General features: G+C 31.4%; 1 protein-coding gene across 1 annotated transcript; it reads right to left on the bottom strand.

The window, feature by feature from the left end:
- Window positions 1-57: 57 nt before the first annotated feature.
- Window positions 58-19,492, bottom strand: LOC109594444 (beta-TrCP). The gene is made up of 7 exons (XM_020009662.2): window positions 19,223-19,492; window positions 5,629-5,908; window positions 5,148-5,566; window positions 2,479-2,703; window positions 2,160-2,422; window positions 1,758-2,095; window positions 58-1,645 (listed from the first exon to the last, which is right to left on the bottom strand). Exons 1-7 carry the CDS (start codon window positions 19,271-19,273, stop codon window positions 1,626-1,628), a joined length of 1,596 nt encoding a protein of 531 aa, XP_019865221.1. The 5' UTR covers window positions 19,274-19,492; the 3' UTR covers window positions 58-1,625.
- Window positions 19,493-20,119: the final 627 nt, after the last annotated feature.

Below are 20,119 nucleotides of genomic sequence, written 5' to 3'. Positions count from 1 at the left end.
GTGATTTAAAATTACAGTTTTATGACTTTAACCTAATCTATAAATAAAAATACATCATGAGATTCTCAAATATATTACACGCAAAAAATATAAATAATTCTAAATAATAAATGCAAACAATATTAAATACTACTACAATATATACACCATGTTTCGTCTTAATAAAGGATCCGTTGTATTCAAATTTAAAATACTAAAAAAAAACAAAAGTAGTCACGCACTTAGGTATAAAACATTCATTCAGATTTTTTAAATCTCTTTTATTATCACAAAAGCTTTATTTCATAATTAGGGATCTAAATGTATATTTAGAACTACATTTGGCATAAAACGGTCCAAACAGCAAAATTTTGAACCACCCAAACATCAAAATGTATAATAAATCGAATTACGCAAACCATATTTTAAAATTATGTTGTGTTAGAGTGGAACAAAATGCTCAGTTGACTGCTTTAGAGGAATACTGTACGATCGTATGTTGCATGAGAAATAGTCCAAAGATCATTAATTCTGTATGTACAATTAATAAATAAATCATGATACTATAATAATGTTCATTTACAATAAAATATATTAAACTCAATATAATTCAGATTAAATTCCAATTATAATTAACAAACTTAATTATATTACAACAATATTACAATAAACTTTAAGGCAGTCATAATCTATTAGCAACATTGCAATTTTAGCACATTGTGCCATATACATTAATATGGTTAGTACTAAATTGGTATGCAAAAGGACACCCTGTAGATTTTACATTAAAAAGAAACTATCTAGATTCATTCTATGGTATTTGTTTATAAAAGGAATAAAGGCATGCTAATGACATTAAAACTAACATATTTAATAAAAATTCAAATTGTAGTTTCGCCATTTACTTGATCTTTAATATTTGCACATAGCCCATTGTTAATTCATTAAAAGAGATGCTCAAAGTATAATAATTTATATTTTAAACAGATGGATAATTATATAAAATTTGTTATAATCTAAAGCAACAAATTATGAAAGATTTTTCGCCTTTATATATTGATTAACAAGACAACAAGATCCTTTTATAAACAGTGTCTACGATAGCTCTACTATCTTGATAAAACAAGATCAAAACATTTTAACATATCTCCTTGTCTAGTAACGATTTAATTCTTTTGTGCAAAAAGGCAATTCAAACAGTGCTTGTTTCCACAACATATACACACATGCACACACACAAAATCCGATTATCAAATGAGGAGAGAAAACATAAAGAGATCATAGAATATTTATAACACTATATTAGGTTTTTAGAATAAATACACAGTAATATGTTCTTCATATAAAAAAGTCCGATAACTATCACAATTCAGTTTTGACCGATTTTATGGGAATTGATATATTTGTAAAATAATTTTTTATAGATTGTACAACATAGCAGACGTATGAGGGGAATTTGAACATAAATTATATTAAGAATAACTAGAATGCTACTTTTTCATATTTCTCGCGGATCCACTTTTGCCGTACACACAAATGTCCGTATTTCCTAATTGTCTCCTCTTTGCTTATATATATGTCGCGATCATCCATAGGATGTAGAATGTGTCGGTATGAATTTATTCCTAGTTTAAAAAATTCCATCTTCATTCGAATGGCATGAAAGCTGCAATAAAGAAAACAACATTAATGGTACAATAAATTTATTTATTTTCATTTATATATAATTTATTTCTTTAAACTAACCGTCTAAATAAAAGTTGGAAGTTATAGCTTACGTGAAGGAGAGCGTTGTTGCGAAGCCGCCGGATCAGGTGGCGGAGGTATGGAGTTGAGGAAGTCCCAAATGAGAATGGTGTCATCGTGTGATGAACTGACGATCTGAAACTCGTCGAATTGCAGACGGAAAACGCGACCGGTGTGTTCGACGAGTGTGCGCAGGCATAGTGTTGAGGTGGGCGCCCGCGGATCCAGAGCCGCCACCAAGTCCCAAACCTTAATCTTGCCGTCGTACGCTCCGCTCACGATGCGCTTCGAATCGAAACGGATACACCGCACCAGCTCCTCGTGTCCTTCGAGAACGCGCAAGCAGGCGCCACATTCGATGTCCCATAACCTGAAACGCAGACCAGAAATCGTTACGTTAGGATACCAGGCACCGCAAAATTAACGTTGCTGACCTTATGGTGTTGTCCGAACTGCCCGAGACGACCAGTCGCTCACGGTACTGTAGGCACGCGATGCCGCGCTTGTGTCCGTTCAGAGTGCGCACAAACTCGCAGGACGATGTGCTCCACACCTTGATCGTGCGATCACCGCTTGCCGATACGATGTACTTCTCGTCGAAGTCGACGACGTTCACAGCCGCCCTGTGGCCGACGAGGACGCGTCGCAGTGTGATCTCCGTCTCCGACGTCATGTCCCAAACGGCTATCGATCGGTCCTGGATCACGAATAATCGTTAATAATCGTTATGGATTTGTTGGCATCATTTCTCACCTTTGAACATGTGACCATCATGCCGTTGTTAAATCGCAAATGTAACACGGCTTCGCAATGATGGATGAGAGTGTTGACCATTTCGCCGGTGCTGACGATCCACACACGGACTGTCGAATCACTTGAACCGCTTATTATGACTTTGTCGTCGTACTGTAGACACAAAACAGATCCAGTGTGACCCATTAGAACTCTGGTGCATTGTAACGTCGACCTGTCCCATATCTAAAAATATACATTTATTTAATAATATATATATAAGGTTTTTAACAACTAATATATATAAGGTTTTTAACAAGTTGATTGCATGAAAAAAATTAATTATAAATTCGTTCAATACTAAGTAAAATAATAAAATTAAAGTTAGAAAAGTTTTTACTACACCTAATTACATATAACCATGTAACAATGTACTGGATGTTGTTTAATAAAACAACCATCCAATTAAGTAAAGTTATAACTATATAAAGTTAGTAAAGTTAAACAATATAATGTATACTGTTATATTTTGACATTACATTTAAGTAGACTTAACTGTATAATGTTATAACTCGACTTAATTGGACTATTCTAAGATTTCAGCATAGTAAACTCATATATTTCTATGATATATATCATAGATATACATCTGTTGAAACATACACTTCTACGTTTTTTTCTTCGTCTCTTTTATAGAACACAGAAATTTCTATTTATTGTGCCCGAATTGCGCAAAAAGTCAAGACTGAATGAATATAATATCTGACTGTGATGTCAAAATTTTAAAAATCATCATAAAATATTTATATAAGTTGGAAAAACATAAAATTAAAAATTATTTGCTACTTTACTTAAAAATTAGAAATGACGACATAAGACAGTAAGATTAAAAGTTAAGTAAATTAATACTTTGTAATAATAAATAAATTTTAACAATTTTGTAGTTTTATTTATTTTTTGTATAATTATACAATAAAACCAGTGTATTCATAAAAATTAGATTAATTTAGTATTATAGAATTATTTGATTTTCCCAAAAAGATGTATTAATTTTTAATATTTTGATTTTAAAAACATATTGCTTAATTATTTTTATACAGATTTTGGCATTACTTATTCAAAGAAACGATCCACGATTTCCTACACCTTTTGTTTAGTTTTTATGTTTTAACTTTACACAAAACGGAAAGTAATAAATGTCATCATCAATTTTCTTATTTGAAAATCAACACTATTATGTTACCTGTCATCAATGTCTACGTCTTAAGGGTTTTTATCTTTTGATCGGAATACTAATTAGAAACGCACACTGGCAAAAATTTATAATTGTAAAGGTTTGTGTTTAAATAGAAGTTAAATTTATCATGTAATAAATAATATATAATAATCTCGCGCCTCACCGCAGGAAAAGTTATTTAAAAGAAGAATTATTTGAATTTTGGTAAGTTTTATAAGAATGAATTAATGAATTGATTTGGAATAATTAAGTTTGAAAGTACAAACGTTATTTCCCGGATTGCACATGTGTGTATATATATTAAATACTGTCAAATGTTATTGAAACAAAGGAAATATGGTATCATACAATTGTAAGAAACTTTTTAGACTATATACAGTGATTTAGATTAAAATTTCAAATTAAAGAAAACTCTTAAATAATTTAAATAAGCAACAATGTTGTAGTTGGTAGAAAGGATTCAATTATTCAAATAATTTCATTGATTAAAGTAGTAAATTCTCCAACATGTCCTGTTCAAAAGGATTTACGTCATTATCTACTTCTTAAAAAATTTGGGTTTCTATTGTTTTGCTAGATTTTACCAAATTTTAGTAGTGTTAAATTTAAGCTTTGATAGTTTTCTTATTTACTAAATTATTTATTAAGTTCAATTTAATATGTTATTCCTTAAATTAATTATATAATTTTGTTTTGTTTCCCTTTTATTTATTTGTTAATATAGTTGACTTGCTATTTAACCTGAGTTTTAATTCAATTTCCGGATTATAAAATAAGATCAGTAAAATAGTAAGTAAAGGTAACTATTATTTGATTTGATGAGAAATGTGTGTGATACAGCCAGGTTGAAGATCATCTAAGAAAAGCTGATCAACAGAAGTAAAGGTTAGTTAGTAATATTGAAATTTACCGATTTAACATTTATAGTGATAAAATTACCACCGGCAACCCGTTACAACAGTAGTATTAGGAGTAAGTTTAGCAAATTACTACTTTTTAATAATAAATAAATTTTAAATTGTTTTTAATGTTTTATTTACTATTTGTATAATAACTAATCATAAAGATAAGGTAGTTATACTAAACCGTGCTCATAGAAATTATATAAGTTTAGTTGAATTATTTAAATTTTGTATATGAAATGTATATTTTTTTGTAATAAAGTAAATAAACCGTAAATTTTTGTAAAGTAATAGGTTCACTTATTCACTACTAAATTATTTACACAACATTCAAATAAAAGTAACTAAAATTAAAAAAAAAGAAAGATATGCTGAACTTTTAATAAATTCTTTTATGCGACAACTTGTTATTCATATACCCTCAAAGCAACAATTACCAAACACTTCAAAGTTACTAACAGTGCACAAACATATTTATAGTAAATAGTGCATGAAACACGGTAATCACATCTATATCTACATAATTCAAGTGACCACTTATGTTTTTTTACCTTAATTGTGTTATCCCTAAGACCAGATACGATTTTCTGGTCGTCATACTGCAGACAATAAACACCTTTGCTGTTCTCTGAGCGACAATTGATCCGTTGTAAAATATGTTGACCATTGCGCCAGTTGCTCTCTATGCTGTCAATGTCGCGTATGATCTTCGGATATAAGGAACGATAGAAACTGTGCGGTCTGTGATTCTCTCCAGGTCGCGGCTTAAATAGATACTGTATCCATTGTCTTCGTTCCGCTAACCCTCGCCAAAGGGCGTCAGTCCTTACTTTCCTCTCGATAAGCTTCTTCCACAGCATACCCTCCGAGATTACCCTGAACCATTCTTTGCACACCAGCTCCGCGTTCTTCAAACTGTCAGCGTCCAAATAGGACAGGATATTTTCTGCCACATGGTCCAGACCTTTTTCTAAACAAAAAATAAAAATAAAAGTTACCACGCACATTAATCAACGTTATTAGTCAACTTACTGGGCAATAGAGAGATGAAATCACGTTGCAACATTGGTTTGAGATAGCAATTGATGTGTCCGTGCTGGTAGTGACACATCCGTGCCAGAAGGTTCTCCACGAATTCCACTTGATCGGTTTCGCTCCAGCGTTCGAACAGCTTCAGGCAGGACTCGCGTTCGGCGTTGAAGGCCGCCGTCGCGGCGGCCGACTGTTCTTTTTTTCGTGTCGTGTCGTATGGCACCAACATAGTCATTGGGTATTGTTGTTGTTGCGCCGTCGCAGACTGCACGCCACCACCCTGAAATATATATGTATATTTATTAGATACACTGTCGCTTATACATATATAGTAATAAATTAAAAAACATGATCATTAAAAAAAGCTATTATTTTTAGTGTCATTTCGTACCTCCTTTTATATACGAATATTAAACAATTATATTAAAAAACTACTGAAATCAATGAAAAAAGATAAAGTCAATATAACAAACAATTATATTGCCGAATTGTTGTTATTAAACATACTGCACAACTGACAATTATATGGATATTTGAACATACATTTTTATCAAGACAAATGAAAATTTCTAAAATTGCTGTACATATGAGCTATGTATATTTGGGTTATTCGGATGAATTGAATTTAGACGATTTTCATGTCATTGAATATCATTCAATAACAATACACCATGTTTACAAGTTCTGATACAATATTTAATAAAAATATTATGATGGGAAGAAAATAAACAAATATTTAATTTAATTTTTATATGTTTCATCCCAATGAAGTGTGAATTTGAAGCTTGTTTCTATTTCTAATATGTGATGGTGGAATCTTTCACTTTATTCGTCGCAGTTATTAACTTGATTTTCTAGAAAGAATCAAATGACTGAAGTTAAAATGATTCTTAATTGTTTTATTTGAATCTGGATACGAAAATTGAATATTTTGTTATGAATATGTTTTCGAAATCAACTGAAAACTGCATGAAATTCAGAGATTTATCCAGTGTCTCAGCTGTTCTTCAAATATGAAATAAAAAACAGTAAACAACCATACATAAGTATCAGATTAAACGAGAATCCGATTTCAAAGCAAAAACTATGTTAATAAACAATGTTTGCTAACCATCTGCTCCCATGGGTGATTTAAGTAACAATTAAATACGGTTTCCTAATTGCACGCTTAATACAATAACAGAGCGTGCAAGTTACTAATGGAAACCTTCGTTTCGCACATAAAAAACAATTACGAACATTGCGACAATAATAAATAAAAAAAAAACCAAGAAGTCCATTGAATTAAACGTGTCAGGGCGGTTTCGATGTTTAATCGGCAAGATTAAAGAACAATTAACGTTTTTAAAAAACCTAATTGTCCGATGAATATTTGGAATTACTTTCGTTTCACGTTGTTATATTGGATCGCGGCCTCAAATCGACGGTGCCGACCTCGTCTCGCATGGTGTCCAGTTCAAGAATACCGTGTATGTAAATTCAGCGACACTCATTAATTGAGACAGTGATTCATCGACAGTTTTTGGAGGGAAAGGGAGTAAACGAAGGCATTTCATACGAGCGGACGAATTAATTACTAACTGAGTGCGTTTAATGTTATAAATATAATATTGACTTTTGTTTGTTTTAGTTATTGACAATACTGTCGGCAAATTTTATCAGTTTACGCCAACGTTGATGAACCATGTGGCGGTCAAGTTTTATCGCTGATCACAACAAACTTATACTACGAACGTAGAGTTGTCATCTTTGCAACATACGGTCAATGCGGTTTACCAACAGTTTTATTTATAACTTTTTGTGTACTGAGACGTGACTTATCATCAATATTAGTACAAAACAAAAACAATCATTTAGCATGTGCATATGGTGCCCCAGGGACACCACGAAAAACCACCCAACGTCAAAATTGTGTATGTTGTCGAGGCCGACCTATCCTTATCATCGGCCCATATTCCCGCTATACTTCGAAAACATTTGGATTAAGACTTAAAAAGTTGTAGGGCAGCAGTAAAATCACTTCTATGAAGCCAGACTAAAATTTGCTTCGTTCGTTTACAAAGACATCCTCAGCAATGTTTTGGAGCTGTATTTGTTTGAAAAAATGCGCATAAGGCATATCTTTCAACTTGACAATGATCCAAAACACACCTCAAAATTGGTTACCGATTGGTTTTTAACGGAAAAGGTCGAAGTAATAAAGTGTCCGACACAAAGTCAATGATATGTAAATTATAATATAAAATAATAATGATAACCAAAAAACAATTAATATATTTTAACAAGTTGTTATAATTATGATCACTACTGTACATATGTTATATACTCCTGGTCAAAAGTTTGGAAACTAAAATTATTTAAAATAGAAAATAAACAATAATTATAAAAATTAATAGTAAAAGAAAACCTCTGGATATTAAAATATAAAATATTAATAATAATAATTCAGTGCAGTTTATTTTGGTACCCAAAATCAGGAGTCCCAGTATTATGACCAATACTATAATACAATAGCAGTTACTTAGGCCAACTGATATTCGTGGATTTTTGTTAAATATTTTGTCAATAAATCTTCTATTTAATGTGAACTGTTAAAATAATTTTAACTTACTATTTAAAAAAAAATAGAAAACGCACTTTTTTGAAGTACAAAATTAGATTGACCAGTTGCATAGTAAACACAAGAATAACAAAACAGACAATAAACATCCAATTCTAGTTACACAGCTCACATTTTTAATATACTGTAATAAGTTGCTATAATTATGGCCACTATTGTATATTAAGTGGATCTACCTCATCAATCTTGTAAGCCCAGATATTTTTCATTACCTAATTTTTAAGGTAATAAACGGCTAAATTCTGAAGAAGAGATCAATATTAATTATTTTGCCGAATAAAGTTATTGCAAGCTGTGTAATGTGATAGTAGGCAGTAAATTCAATACTTTTAATAGCCCCAAAGTTTACAATTAAATCAAATTTAACAATTTCATATAATAGGTAAGTAAATAAACGGTATACCAGGTGGCGATTGAATGGGGCCTAACTGCGATATAAAATCGAAACATCTGTCGTTAGAACCTCCAAAATACCAAACAAACGTTAACTGTTAAAGGCTGCCTCATTTACTCCCCAACATCTCTCACACGAATCATCTAACACTTTCCGCCTCACGAACAATAACAAATTATACTTTTTGATCGATGCGCCGATGCTCCGTGAACGTTCAGTTCAGGCGTGTGTCGCGGCCAAACATCGATTAAAACCTACCTTTCATGTTTTTATCGTCGACGATTCTTGTTTCAATGAACGACGTCTTGTAAGTTTCTCGAGGCATAAGGAAAACAAAAGTTCATCGTTGTTTATTACCGTTTTAATGAACTTGAAATTATCTTGGTAAGAAATTGATAAAACCGTCGCAACCGCAAATAGTTTTTGTTTATAGACTGGCACTTTCGTTTTTAACCTGTGATTTAAATGAACAGTAATAAGCACACACATAAAAAAGTAAAAGTGTACCCACAACAATGCGTAAAAAATTATTTTCGAATCTAAATTAAATTTACAGAAATATGTTATTATCGCCTGCTTTCTGCATAACTTATTTCTAGAAGACTGCGTCATTGATAAGATTCGAGTTCGAGACTTAAAAATTCGTTGACATTTAACTGCATTTAAATACATTTATAATTGCTCGTTAAACTATCGCAATGAATGGTAATTGATGTGAATTAACTGAAAACGACCTATTGTACCGCAGTAAAGAGACCTTTTGCCAGTTTTGCATGTGGTATTTCGATGCTGCAGTTTGGAATATCGCCAAAGGTGCGATAAACTTGTTGTTCCCACAATGCAAATCTACATAAACTTTGGACTTGGATGTGACTCAATTAACACGGGATAGTTTAGGATCTTAATCATTTTAGATTAAATTACTGTTTATACAGAAGAATTTTGAAACCGAATTTTCGATTCGATCGACTTTCGAACTCAGGCAAATTTTTTCGTAGTTAGCACTTGGTCAGTTTCTCTAAATTACTTAATAATACGGGAAACCATTGACTTATTTAACCGTAAATTCTTAGCCATCTATTCTTGTTACTCGCGGTCTCGATAACGCTGAATTATAATTTTTCTTACAGTTTCACTTCATCCAATGATTAAATAATTATTATAAGCAGCAGACCGTTAGTAAATAATCAATATAAAATCATACAGGGGAATGAAAGACCTTAAAGTAAAAGATTGCTATAATTTTGTCCATTGAAAAATAAAATGTACGTAATTTTTGGAAGAATAAAATTAGATTGACCAGTTGAATAACAGACACAACAAAAACTAAAAAAACAATGTACATATTTTAATAAGTTGTAATTACTACTGTAGTACATATACACTCCTGGACAAAAATTTTCAAACCCTAGGATATAACTGTTTAAAATAACAAATAAACAATAATTATAAAAAATAATATTAAAATAAACGCTCTGAATATTAAAATATAAAAAAATAATAACTAAAAAACAATGAACATATTTTAAAAAGTTGTAATTATGGCCACTACTCTATATATAGACTACACTCCTGGACAAAAATTTGGAAACCCTAGAATATAATTGTTTAAAATATCAAATAAACAACAATTATAAAAAATAATATAAAAATAAACGCTCTGTATAATAAAATAAATAATAATAATAAAAAACAATGAACATATTTTAATAAGTTGCTGTAATTATGGCCAGTACCGTATATATACACTCCAGGACAAAAATTTTGAAACCCTAGGATATAATTGTTTATAATGGAAAATAAACAATAATTATAAAAAAAATATATTAAAATATAAAAATAATAATACACAGTGTATAGTGCAGTTCATTTTGGTATTATAAAAAATATTATAAGTAGACAAAGAGCCAGTTTATAATAATAAATATCATTTATTTTGATCATCTACTTACGAACACAAATTCTAGACTTTATAAATGTGGGTATATCGCACAAAATAATGTCTGAAATGCTGCACATCAATAAAGTGTCTATATCCAAAATTGTGAATAAATTTAATACTTGGGGATATGTTTGCGGATCGTCCCAAAGCAGACAAATTGGCTAAATTGTTTTAATAAGGTTTCCAAACTTCCAAATAAAAAGTATAATTTTGAATAAAATTTACTTATACTTAATATCTTAATAAAAGAAAATACAATTTATAATCCCTTATATAGGAGGTAGTAATGTTACTTAAATCATTCAGTGTTTAAGAACTATTTGCATAATAAACCATTAAATTTTAGGGTTTCCAAACTTTTGTCCAGGAGTATATTATGTTCAAAGTAATTCAGAAAAATAGTTAAAGTCAAATTATAATTGACAAAAAAATGAATGAGTTGGTGATTTCCCCTGTAAATTGTTGTTGTCACAAAGATTTTTATGGATCACAAAGAACCTAAATATTTCTGTAACTCCGATTAAAAATGACACACGTTGTTTAATTATAGTTACATGGTGCCAATGACATTAATGTTTACACATCTTTAAGTCGTACTTCATTAAAATTTATTAGTGTATTTATAGGGTACCGATAGTAAATCAAATTTGTTAATGTTAAAATTCATCACTGTAAATAACTACCACACACACAGCTGACAATAAAATATGTGGTCTTATTTAGTCATAATAATAATGAGATCCAATCGAAAGTTTATTGAGGAATTAAATTGTTTGTTGTTCCATCTAAAATGTGTCATAGTTTAATCGAAATTTCCTAGAATTAAATTTTTTACACTCACAATCGAGATGAACGTGACTGTGAATCACATTTATACATGGAACTCCGGGACCTTGTCAATAAAATGTAAATCAAATTATCTGAAACTTATTGCTTACGACTAAAAATACGTAAATACTGAAGGATAAAATTAATAAAAAAACGATAAGGAACGGCGGACCATCGCATTTAACTGAAAGGTCGACCAGACGGCCATTGTGCCATTGTTTCGACACATCCACGGTCAAAAACTGAAGAAAACCACACTAATTAGCGTCGTTATTAAACAATCGCCAATTACAACAATGGTCGTTCGTCCGATAAGTCGTTGCCCAATGGGCAACGTAACTGCAACGTTTTCCCCGACATCCGCGAAGGATAATTCAGTCGGTTTTTATTCCTTGGCCTATTTTACCATAAATCGAATGAAAGCAGTTCATTTTTATAACACGTGATCGCAGTAATTTGAGGATAACAATTCCATTTTCCTATTTATACAATAATTTTACTGTAATTGGAGTTACAATCGCCACTTTGTTGTGCTTTTATTTTTATAAATTAACACATCGCTTAAAATAACTGAAACCGTTCAAATTCCATCTTTATTTAAAAAATTAATTAATGTCTTTGACAAGAACACACATAATAATTACAGCATTGTTGTTTGTTCATTTTTTTACATAATTCGTAAAGACGTGGGCATACGGGAAACGACGTAACAATGCGTGTGTATCGGAGAACGGCATTTGTATAACTGGTGTAGAATTTATTTAAAATTATGCCCAAGAATTGTATTCAAATGAAATATGTACAATTCGCTTAATTTAAATATTTAAGAATTGTGATGAAAATAGCTTTTTAACATATCTGTGACTTTGAATAAATTTTACTTTCTAAATTATTTTAGTGCACAAATAACACTTTCTTGAAGATGGTAAAAAATTACAAATAATAAAATATTTATAGATAAATTTTACAAAGAGTAGCGGGCGTTACAGGAAAGAAACCTCGTAACTCTCTTATTTGTATATCTTGAGTTTCTGAAGATATCACAAAAATATAAATAATACTTTATACATAAAAAATGAGGGACTTTGAATGGAAAGACACGAGTAACCTTCTTGTTTGTAAATCTTGAGTTATTCCTTCATAGTGCAGAAGAAAGAGTATATCTCTTCTGAATTTTTGATGCTTTGAAAATATTTTACTTTCCAATTTACAATAGTACATAATTAACTTTTTCTATAGATATAAGAAATAAGAGTTAATAAAATATTTATATATAAATTTAACAAAGAGTTGAGGGTGTAATATGAAAAGGCCCTCGTAACCTTTTATTTTATATATCTTAAGTTATACTTTTATGATACAGAAATAAAAATTCTAATAAATTTATCTCTTGATTTAAAGAAATATTGATAAAAATTGAATTATAAATGATAAAGATAGATGGTGGTTTTTTAAATGGGAGACTGTGTATTCTAAATATAGTGTGTAAAGTTTAACGACAAATACCGAGTACTGTACATTAACACTTGTCAATTCCTAACTGTCACGTAGCTTAATAATGACTGAGCATAGGCGGAATTGGTAACGAAAACGACCTTCGTACAGTTTTTTTGTGTAAACCACACAACAATTGTGCATCACACAACAGATTTTTATTTCGGGAACATATTCTATTTTCGTGACGGTGAACTGGTTCGTTATGGTAATGGTACATCATGTTCAAACTAAAGACGATTTATTTATTTACTTATTAATGCATGTTTCTACCATAAATGGTACCCAGACAACTTGTTCTGCACACGCCACATCAATTTACAATTAGACAAAGAGATTAAAAAAACATAATTGTGACATCGACATTTTTAAACCAGGAACATGATAAATCAACCGGCTAATCGACTGTTCATTGCGTTGGCAGTTTTAAGGTTACCACCATTTGACGTGTTTCAGTTTCCTTCACCGATTAATCGTGCTCCGTTGTCGATACCGGAAACGATAGGTCCCGTATCATAAATACACCCCGAGCCCCGGACGGCATTGACGTTGACCGGAGGTCGTCGATTTCGCTCCGGTTCATTGCCGAAGAACACCCAATAACCAATCCAATATCGAAATTCGAATTTATCGCCGGACCCGTAATGGATTGATGTTGTTTTAAGATAGACGAAACTAGTCGGACGTATCGACTGGTTTTTTAATTGTTTTAACTGGTTTATCGAATGCTATTGTGTTCAACGAAGAAACCGTAATTACCGTTTTGATATGAAACTCGATTCATTTTATTTCGTATCTACTTTCTAAATAATGTTGACAACGATGTAGAATCATCGATCTTGGGCTGAGCAGAAACTGTGAATGTATCCCGAGGAACTTGATATTTTATTGAGTAGTAATTACAAGGAAAATCAAATTACGTTACGTAAAGAGGTCGGGTAGGCGACCACAATGGACACGTCAGGTAATTAAGAAGGATGGGATTGCGTTTGTCCACAACCGCACATTGGGTGAAATGTTACGCAATATTTCATTCTTTTCTAGGCAATTTTACTAAAATTAATTGAATTATTTTGTAATAAAAATATTTACAGTGGTGGACATTATTACAGGAACTATTTATACAGTATCAGTCAAAAGTAACGTAACAAACATAATATTAATAAAATTATATAAAAACATACCCAAAAGGATCAAGGAACCACCAAAGTTTTTATGATTTTTTTTTATTTTTTGAACAGTCACAAGTAAAACAACACCGTTATAAATCATTTAATTTTAGTTTGTCTTTAGTAGTTTATGCACATGGTGGTTACTTAATGCTAAGTAAAGTTTGATAAAAAATTCATGTAGGAAGCTTTGACGAATTATCTTAAAAATCTTATTGCACAGAGACTTAAACAAATTCACAATTAAATTTAAATCGAAATATTGTGTCAAGATCAATTCGAGCCTCTATCACCAGAGGAACTGTAGCAGCACCGACTTTTTTGTTTCCAATAATGTAAATCTTATGAAGTGGTCAATCCAGAGTCCCGATCTAAACCCCATAGCAAATCTGTGGGACATGATAAATCTTAAAATTAGGCAAATTTTGAAACTCAAATGAATTGTTTGAAGCTGTTGGAATTATGTTTCTAAGCAAGAGATTGACAACATTGCTTCCTCCATAAAAAATAAGATGTCCAGAGGTAATAAAAAATAATGGATGTGCTACCAAATACTAAAAGAAAATATGTAAAACTATGTATATTATTTTGTTGCTTTTCTTATGACTCCTTGTTCTATTTTATAATACTACAGTTCTCATCCTTTTTATTTTAAATATAAAATATACAAATGTATTTAGAATTTTTTCTTAAAAGTAAGTTTGTTGCTTTACTTATGACTGGTACTGTATATATTATAATAAAATTATTCATTTTGAATTTATTAAAAACCAAATAATTTTTAGAACCCTAATATTAAATGAATATTGTCTAATAGTTTATACTTTCATTAAATGATTTCTAAAAATTATATTTGTGCCACGTTTTCCCACGGTGCGCGACCGTAAAAAAAGGCAAAGCCCGTTTCTGATGAGACGACGAAGAATTATCGATGTGACCGAATAAATGTCGGATTCGTGTCTGACCCAAATTCGAACTTGTGGCAGATTCATAGCGCCAACATGCTGGGTGTGGGATTCTCGCATCGGCTCGAACAACCTGTTTGGTGTCCGGCCATTTGGTTGCTTGAAGAAAAAAAATGTCGCTTCTAGTTTTGGGAAAAACTTGATAAAATATCAAATTGAATTATTTTGATGTTTACTTCATTATCAACCGACTGTTGTATCTTGATCAAACATTTTTGTTACTTTTTCAATTTATTTTGAATAAAATTTCAATTTCGGTTTCGCTGGAAGTGACATCAACTTTACTACTTTTAGTGCACCCTGTATATTGTACTAATAATGCTCAAAATAAAATGGTATGAAATGAACTTTACATCACCGAAATTGGTAATTTTGCAGATATTTTAGTTAGACAAACAATCTGTCAAAATTTTTGGAAAAAACTCAAAAACTATTTGGTTTAGGTATAGGAGATAGTATAGTAATTTTTTTTTAATTACTTGTAGAATCCAAAAGTTCAAAAACATACAGGGTGTTCTTCCGAAAATAACAAAGTTAATGGTCTATCTAAAATATCAGCAAAATCACACATATTTTAGTCAACAATCTGTCAAAATTTTGGAAAAAAAATAGTAGCCCAAAAACTATTTGGTTTGAGTATAGGAGATGGTATAACCAATTTATTTGTAATTACATGTATAATTCAAAAATTCAAAAATATACTGGGTGTACCTCCGAATATAACCTGTGGCAAAGTTTAAAATGACATTTTCTTCAAAATAAATTAGAAAAGTAATTTAGTTATAATTATTACAAAAATTTCAAATCAACACCTTTTTCTCTTCTTCATAATGTTCTAATGAATAAGTAAGGTGATCACCCTTATATTTATTAAATAACAAATAAACACGCACTTTCATTATGGTTTTCACATTTCTTATGAATAATCTATTTCTAAATTTATCTTTTATGTTAACACATGAAAAAGTTATCATTATAATTGTTTTATTATTAATTTTAATTTTTTAATAACTCGTCAAGTTTATTATATTATTTTTATCGCTTTTAAAATTGATTATCAATGGTAATAAAATATTTTAAAATTATATAAAATTACAATACCATATGTACTAATATCTTAAATCTCCTTTAACTCCCAATATACAACTGAAATAGGCAGTAATAAATATCGAAAATTTCAGCACCCTGTCAGAAACACAGCTTCTGACGCTCGTTCAATATAACATTTACGCAGTCTTTATTTTCACTTGTCTATTAAGTCATTATCAGGATAAAGCGTCAATAACATTAACTGCCTCATTTACGCCTTAGTGATTACGATTCACCGCAAAAAATACGTTTCAATAAATAAACCTAGTGAACACAGCTTTTAGGTAACCGACTCGGTTTGTGAACAGACCCCGGTTCCACCTCCGGACAACGCTTTCTCAATAAGGAATTAAGCAAGAACGCCCGATTCCCGACAGTTGTACCCGACCACCAAACCGACTCCACGGATACGTGACCGTCGTGAATACAAAACGACGAGGCGACAATTGCGGTTGCACCACACATTTGCACGTCTGTTATCGATGTTCCTGTTGAAATTGCCCAGTGAAAGTCTGTCATTTTATTTATTGTTTTCATTTCCGATTCGACCGTTAAGTTCACTTTCTTTCGTCCGTTGCACAACATCGCCGAAAACGTCGGAAACGACGGGCCGGCTGTGCGTACAAGAGGCGAAACTGTCCCAAGAAATTATTTGGAGTTTACAGCGCCGGGGAAGAGGGGGATTTATGCCTCGGTGCTGTCACCGAGTCTCGCTGGATGTGTGTTGAAATAACGGAACACAACTGGTGTAATTTTAAGATGCGCTAAATTTACAACGGAGCTTTCTATTTGTTAACGCATTTTTATGCCTCGTGTTTGTGTGCTACGAATTCAAAGGCGATCCGATTGTTCTAACACCACAATTGACACAGAGCACCTAAATGTGCAGAACAATATTAATAATTTTTGATATTTTAATTATTTTACTATATTAAACACAATGTGGCCCATAAAATTTGCATTTTTTGTCTGATATTGACAAACTTTTTTTGCACATATACCAAAATTCATAAAAAAGTATGTATATTCATGATTCTGTGCTCTTTTTCATATTTAATTTTTAACCTTTCCCAGTGGCGGCTACTCAGATGAGGCGGTGAGGCACTGAAAATGATTTTATTGATATGACGTTAATATTAAAATACATTTTTATGTTTTCTTATTTAAAATATAATATTACTTAATAAAAAATAAAGTTAGAATGGTAAAACAATGAGTATTTTATGAGCAAGTTCTCCAGAGGCACCTTTAAATGTGCTTCTTCGCGCCAATTTGTTTCATAAGTTAATCTTGAATATTTCTAATTGGTTCCATTTGCGCATGCGCCTTAAGATCGGGCTATTGTTACAATAGTAGGGGGGCGTCTCTAACCAATGGGATAACTCCAAATACCGACACACACGAACATATAAGAAGCAAAGGATAGTGAAAATATTTGAAAAAGATATTTTGTGACAAAGGCACTTTCCGTTCAAATTATGTGTTATTAATTATGCGTAAACAAAAATAAAATATTGTTTTTGTTTTTTATTCTATATGTAATGTGCCTCATCAGACTAAAACTTCAGAAGCCCCAACTGATCTTTTCACAGAATTATAAACATGCATAATTTTTTTTATGAAATGTATTATATACCCATATCAGGGGGGTCCTTACTCCAGTGGTGTAGTTAGATTCGATATAAAAAATATACTAGTACTATACTGATTTCTTCAATTTTCTTGCCTAAAATATTACTCGGTAGATTGTGAATTGAAAAAGTCTCTTAAAATAGAACAAAAATTATAAATTTATGGAGGTGTCCAGCTTTCAAATGGGCCACACTGTATGAAAGATAACAAACAAACAAAATAGTATGTACGTTTTCCAGACTAAGTATAAATTAGTATCAGTGGGAATAACTATAAATATAAAATGTGTCATAAAGTACTTATAATAAATAATATATCTAAAACACATACAACAACATAACAGATTTGTTTGTCCCACACTCATAAAGCATCACATTATTTTTTTATTATTTCGTTTAACAGTATGTAAAATATATATAATAAAACATAAAAAATTTCTTTGATACACGAACACAAACATATGTTTGTGTTCGTGTATCAATGTATTTGTTTTTAGTAAACTAAATATCTATTCATTTCATTCAACTAGATGGTTACATATTTGGTATTGTTTTGAATTTAAATTACAAATGAAATACGAATAAGCAACCACAACTATGCATCAAAAATTGTTGATCAACAAACTTATTAATTGTGACTACGAATTAAAATGATACAGCAAAAATTTACCTTGGATCTTCGACGGACAAAACCCGGTACACGAGATTAGAAAACGAATAAAACAGACTCAGCCATACAAACATCGATCATGCACAGTTTAAGTTGATCGACATCGCTAACGCGAAATTAAACGTTTCTCTCAGATTCCAACGATTGGTGATTTTAACGGTATTCCCAATGCACGAATACACGGAGAGATTGGTCGGTCGTCTTTTTTTCAAACGAAGTCTCTCGTCAAAACTGCGGAAGACACTGCAAGCCGTCAATTCGCCTCGTCTTCGCGTTTTACGACAAAAATTACGGTATCTTCATTGTTGTTCCCTTGCACAATATCCAACCAAAGTGCACAAGTGACTCACTGAGAAAAAGGTCAAGCACCCAAGCCAATCTCCCGAGTCCTTCCTCGACACAACAAAGACAATCTCTCGATTTTGCAATTCGTTTTACAATTTAAATTTGGGAAGAGGCGTGAGGACTGTTTTGTTATGGGGGTTTTTAAGGGTCGGTTACTAGAAAAAAAAAGGAAGATGTAATTTACGTTCGTTTATGTATGGGTTGTGTGCCTCGGAAGGTATGCAGACGTTGCCTGCGTGTTTGATTTTATGGTAAATATCGGAAGCGTGGTTCGGCAATGAATTAGGGCCTATGTAGGCCATTCTGCATTTGACAGAAGACAGATCGGACGAGAGTTAGATGCCTACGTAAGTGTGCACCTTTATTTAAAAAAAAATAACAATCTATTTTTAATCGGATTAATGCCGAAGTAGTTGCTGCGACCGAACAACTAAACGCAACACTCACCTGAGAGTTACTGTTCGAATCTTCGATTTTGTCCGTTTCCATCTTTAGCATTGTGTATAACAATTTTAACTTAACGTATTGATTGCGGTGCACTTAATAAATATACGCTCGAACCACAAACATCCACTGATAATCCCTCACTCCCGCATGGTTTTTCCGGTACGAAACATCGACGAAAATGTAGATTCGTGTGCACTTTGACGCTGGCGTGCCCTACACTCCTCACTATTCAGGTACCGCACACAAGAATAATTCTACTGGCGATTTGATGTTTCGCTGCCAAGATAAACTGTCACTAAACAGGTGTGCAACATAACCACTGGAAAACCCCAACTAATGCGGCGTTGTCAAATGGTGCAATGACCATAAACAATATTCAAAATAGATTTGCATGTTGATATAGACATAAAAAGAAATTGAGGCTGAATTTTAAAGCTAAGTGACTGAAATTAAAATATTGGCCTATCTATTGCTATTTTTTTCAGTTTAGTTTTTTGGAAAGCTGTCAAAGTTTTTAATGTTATCATGAAAAAAATATTCCTCAGGAAATGACTTTCAACTTTTATTTAAATTGGTAAAGATTTTTATTATAAATAAATAATTTAGTAGTGAAGACTAATTATATATAGTAGTGGCCACAATTATAGCAACATATCCGTTTCCTTAAAGAATATTAATTTATTTCATGATTAAATATATATTTCTATTTACACCGAAATAGAAAATTGTAATTATTATTCAAAATGCCTAAGCCATTAAATTGATTTTTTACAGATTAAATTATTTTTTGAAATAAGTTCGAAAACCTTAAAAGAAAATCAGTAACTGGATAATTCGAATGTCAAAAAACAGTCCAGTCGCTAACTTAAATTATAGCCAGGTAGGTTTTAGAGTTTG

This window comes from Aethina tumida, chromosome 3 (genome assembly GCF_024364675.1).
Source record: "Aethina tumida isolate Nest 87 chromosome 3, icAetTumi1.1, whole genome shotgun sequence".
Lineage (NCBI taxonomy): Eukaryota > Metazoa > Arthropoda > Insecta > Coleoptera > Nitidulidae > Aethina > Aethina tumida.
Note: the sequence above shows the minus strand (reverse complement) of the source record. Positions and strands in the feature narration are given on the sequence as shown.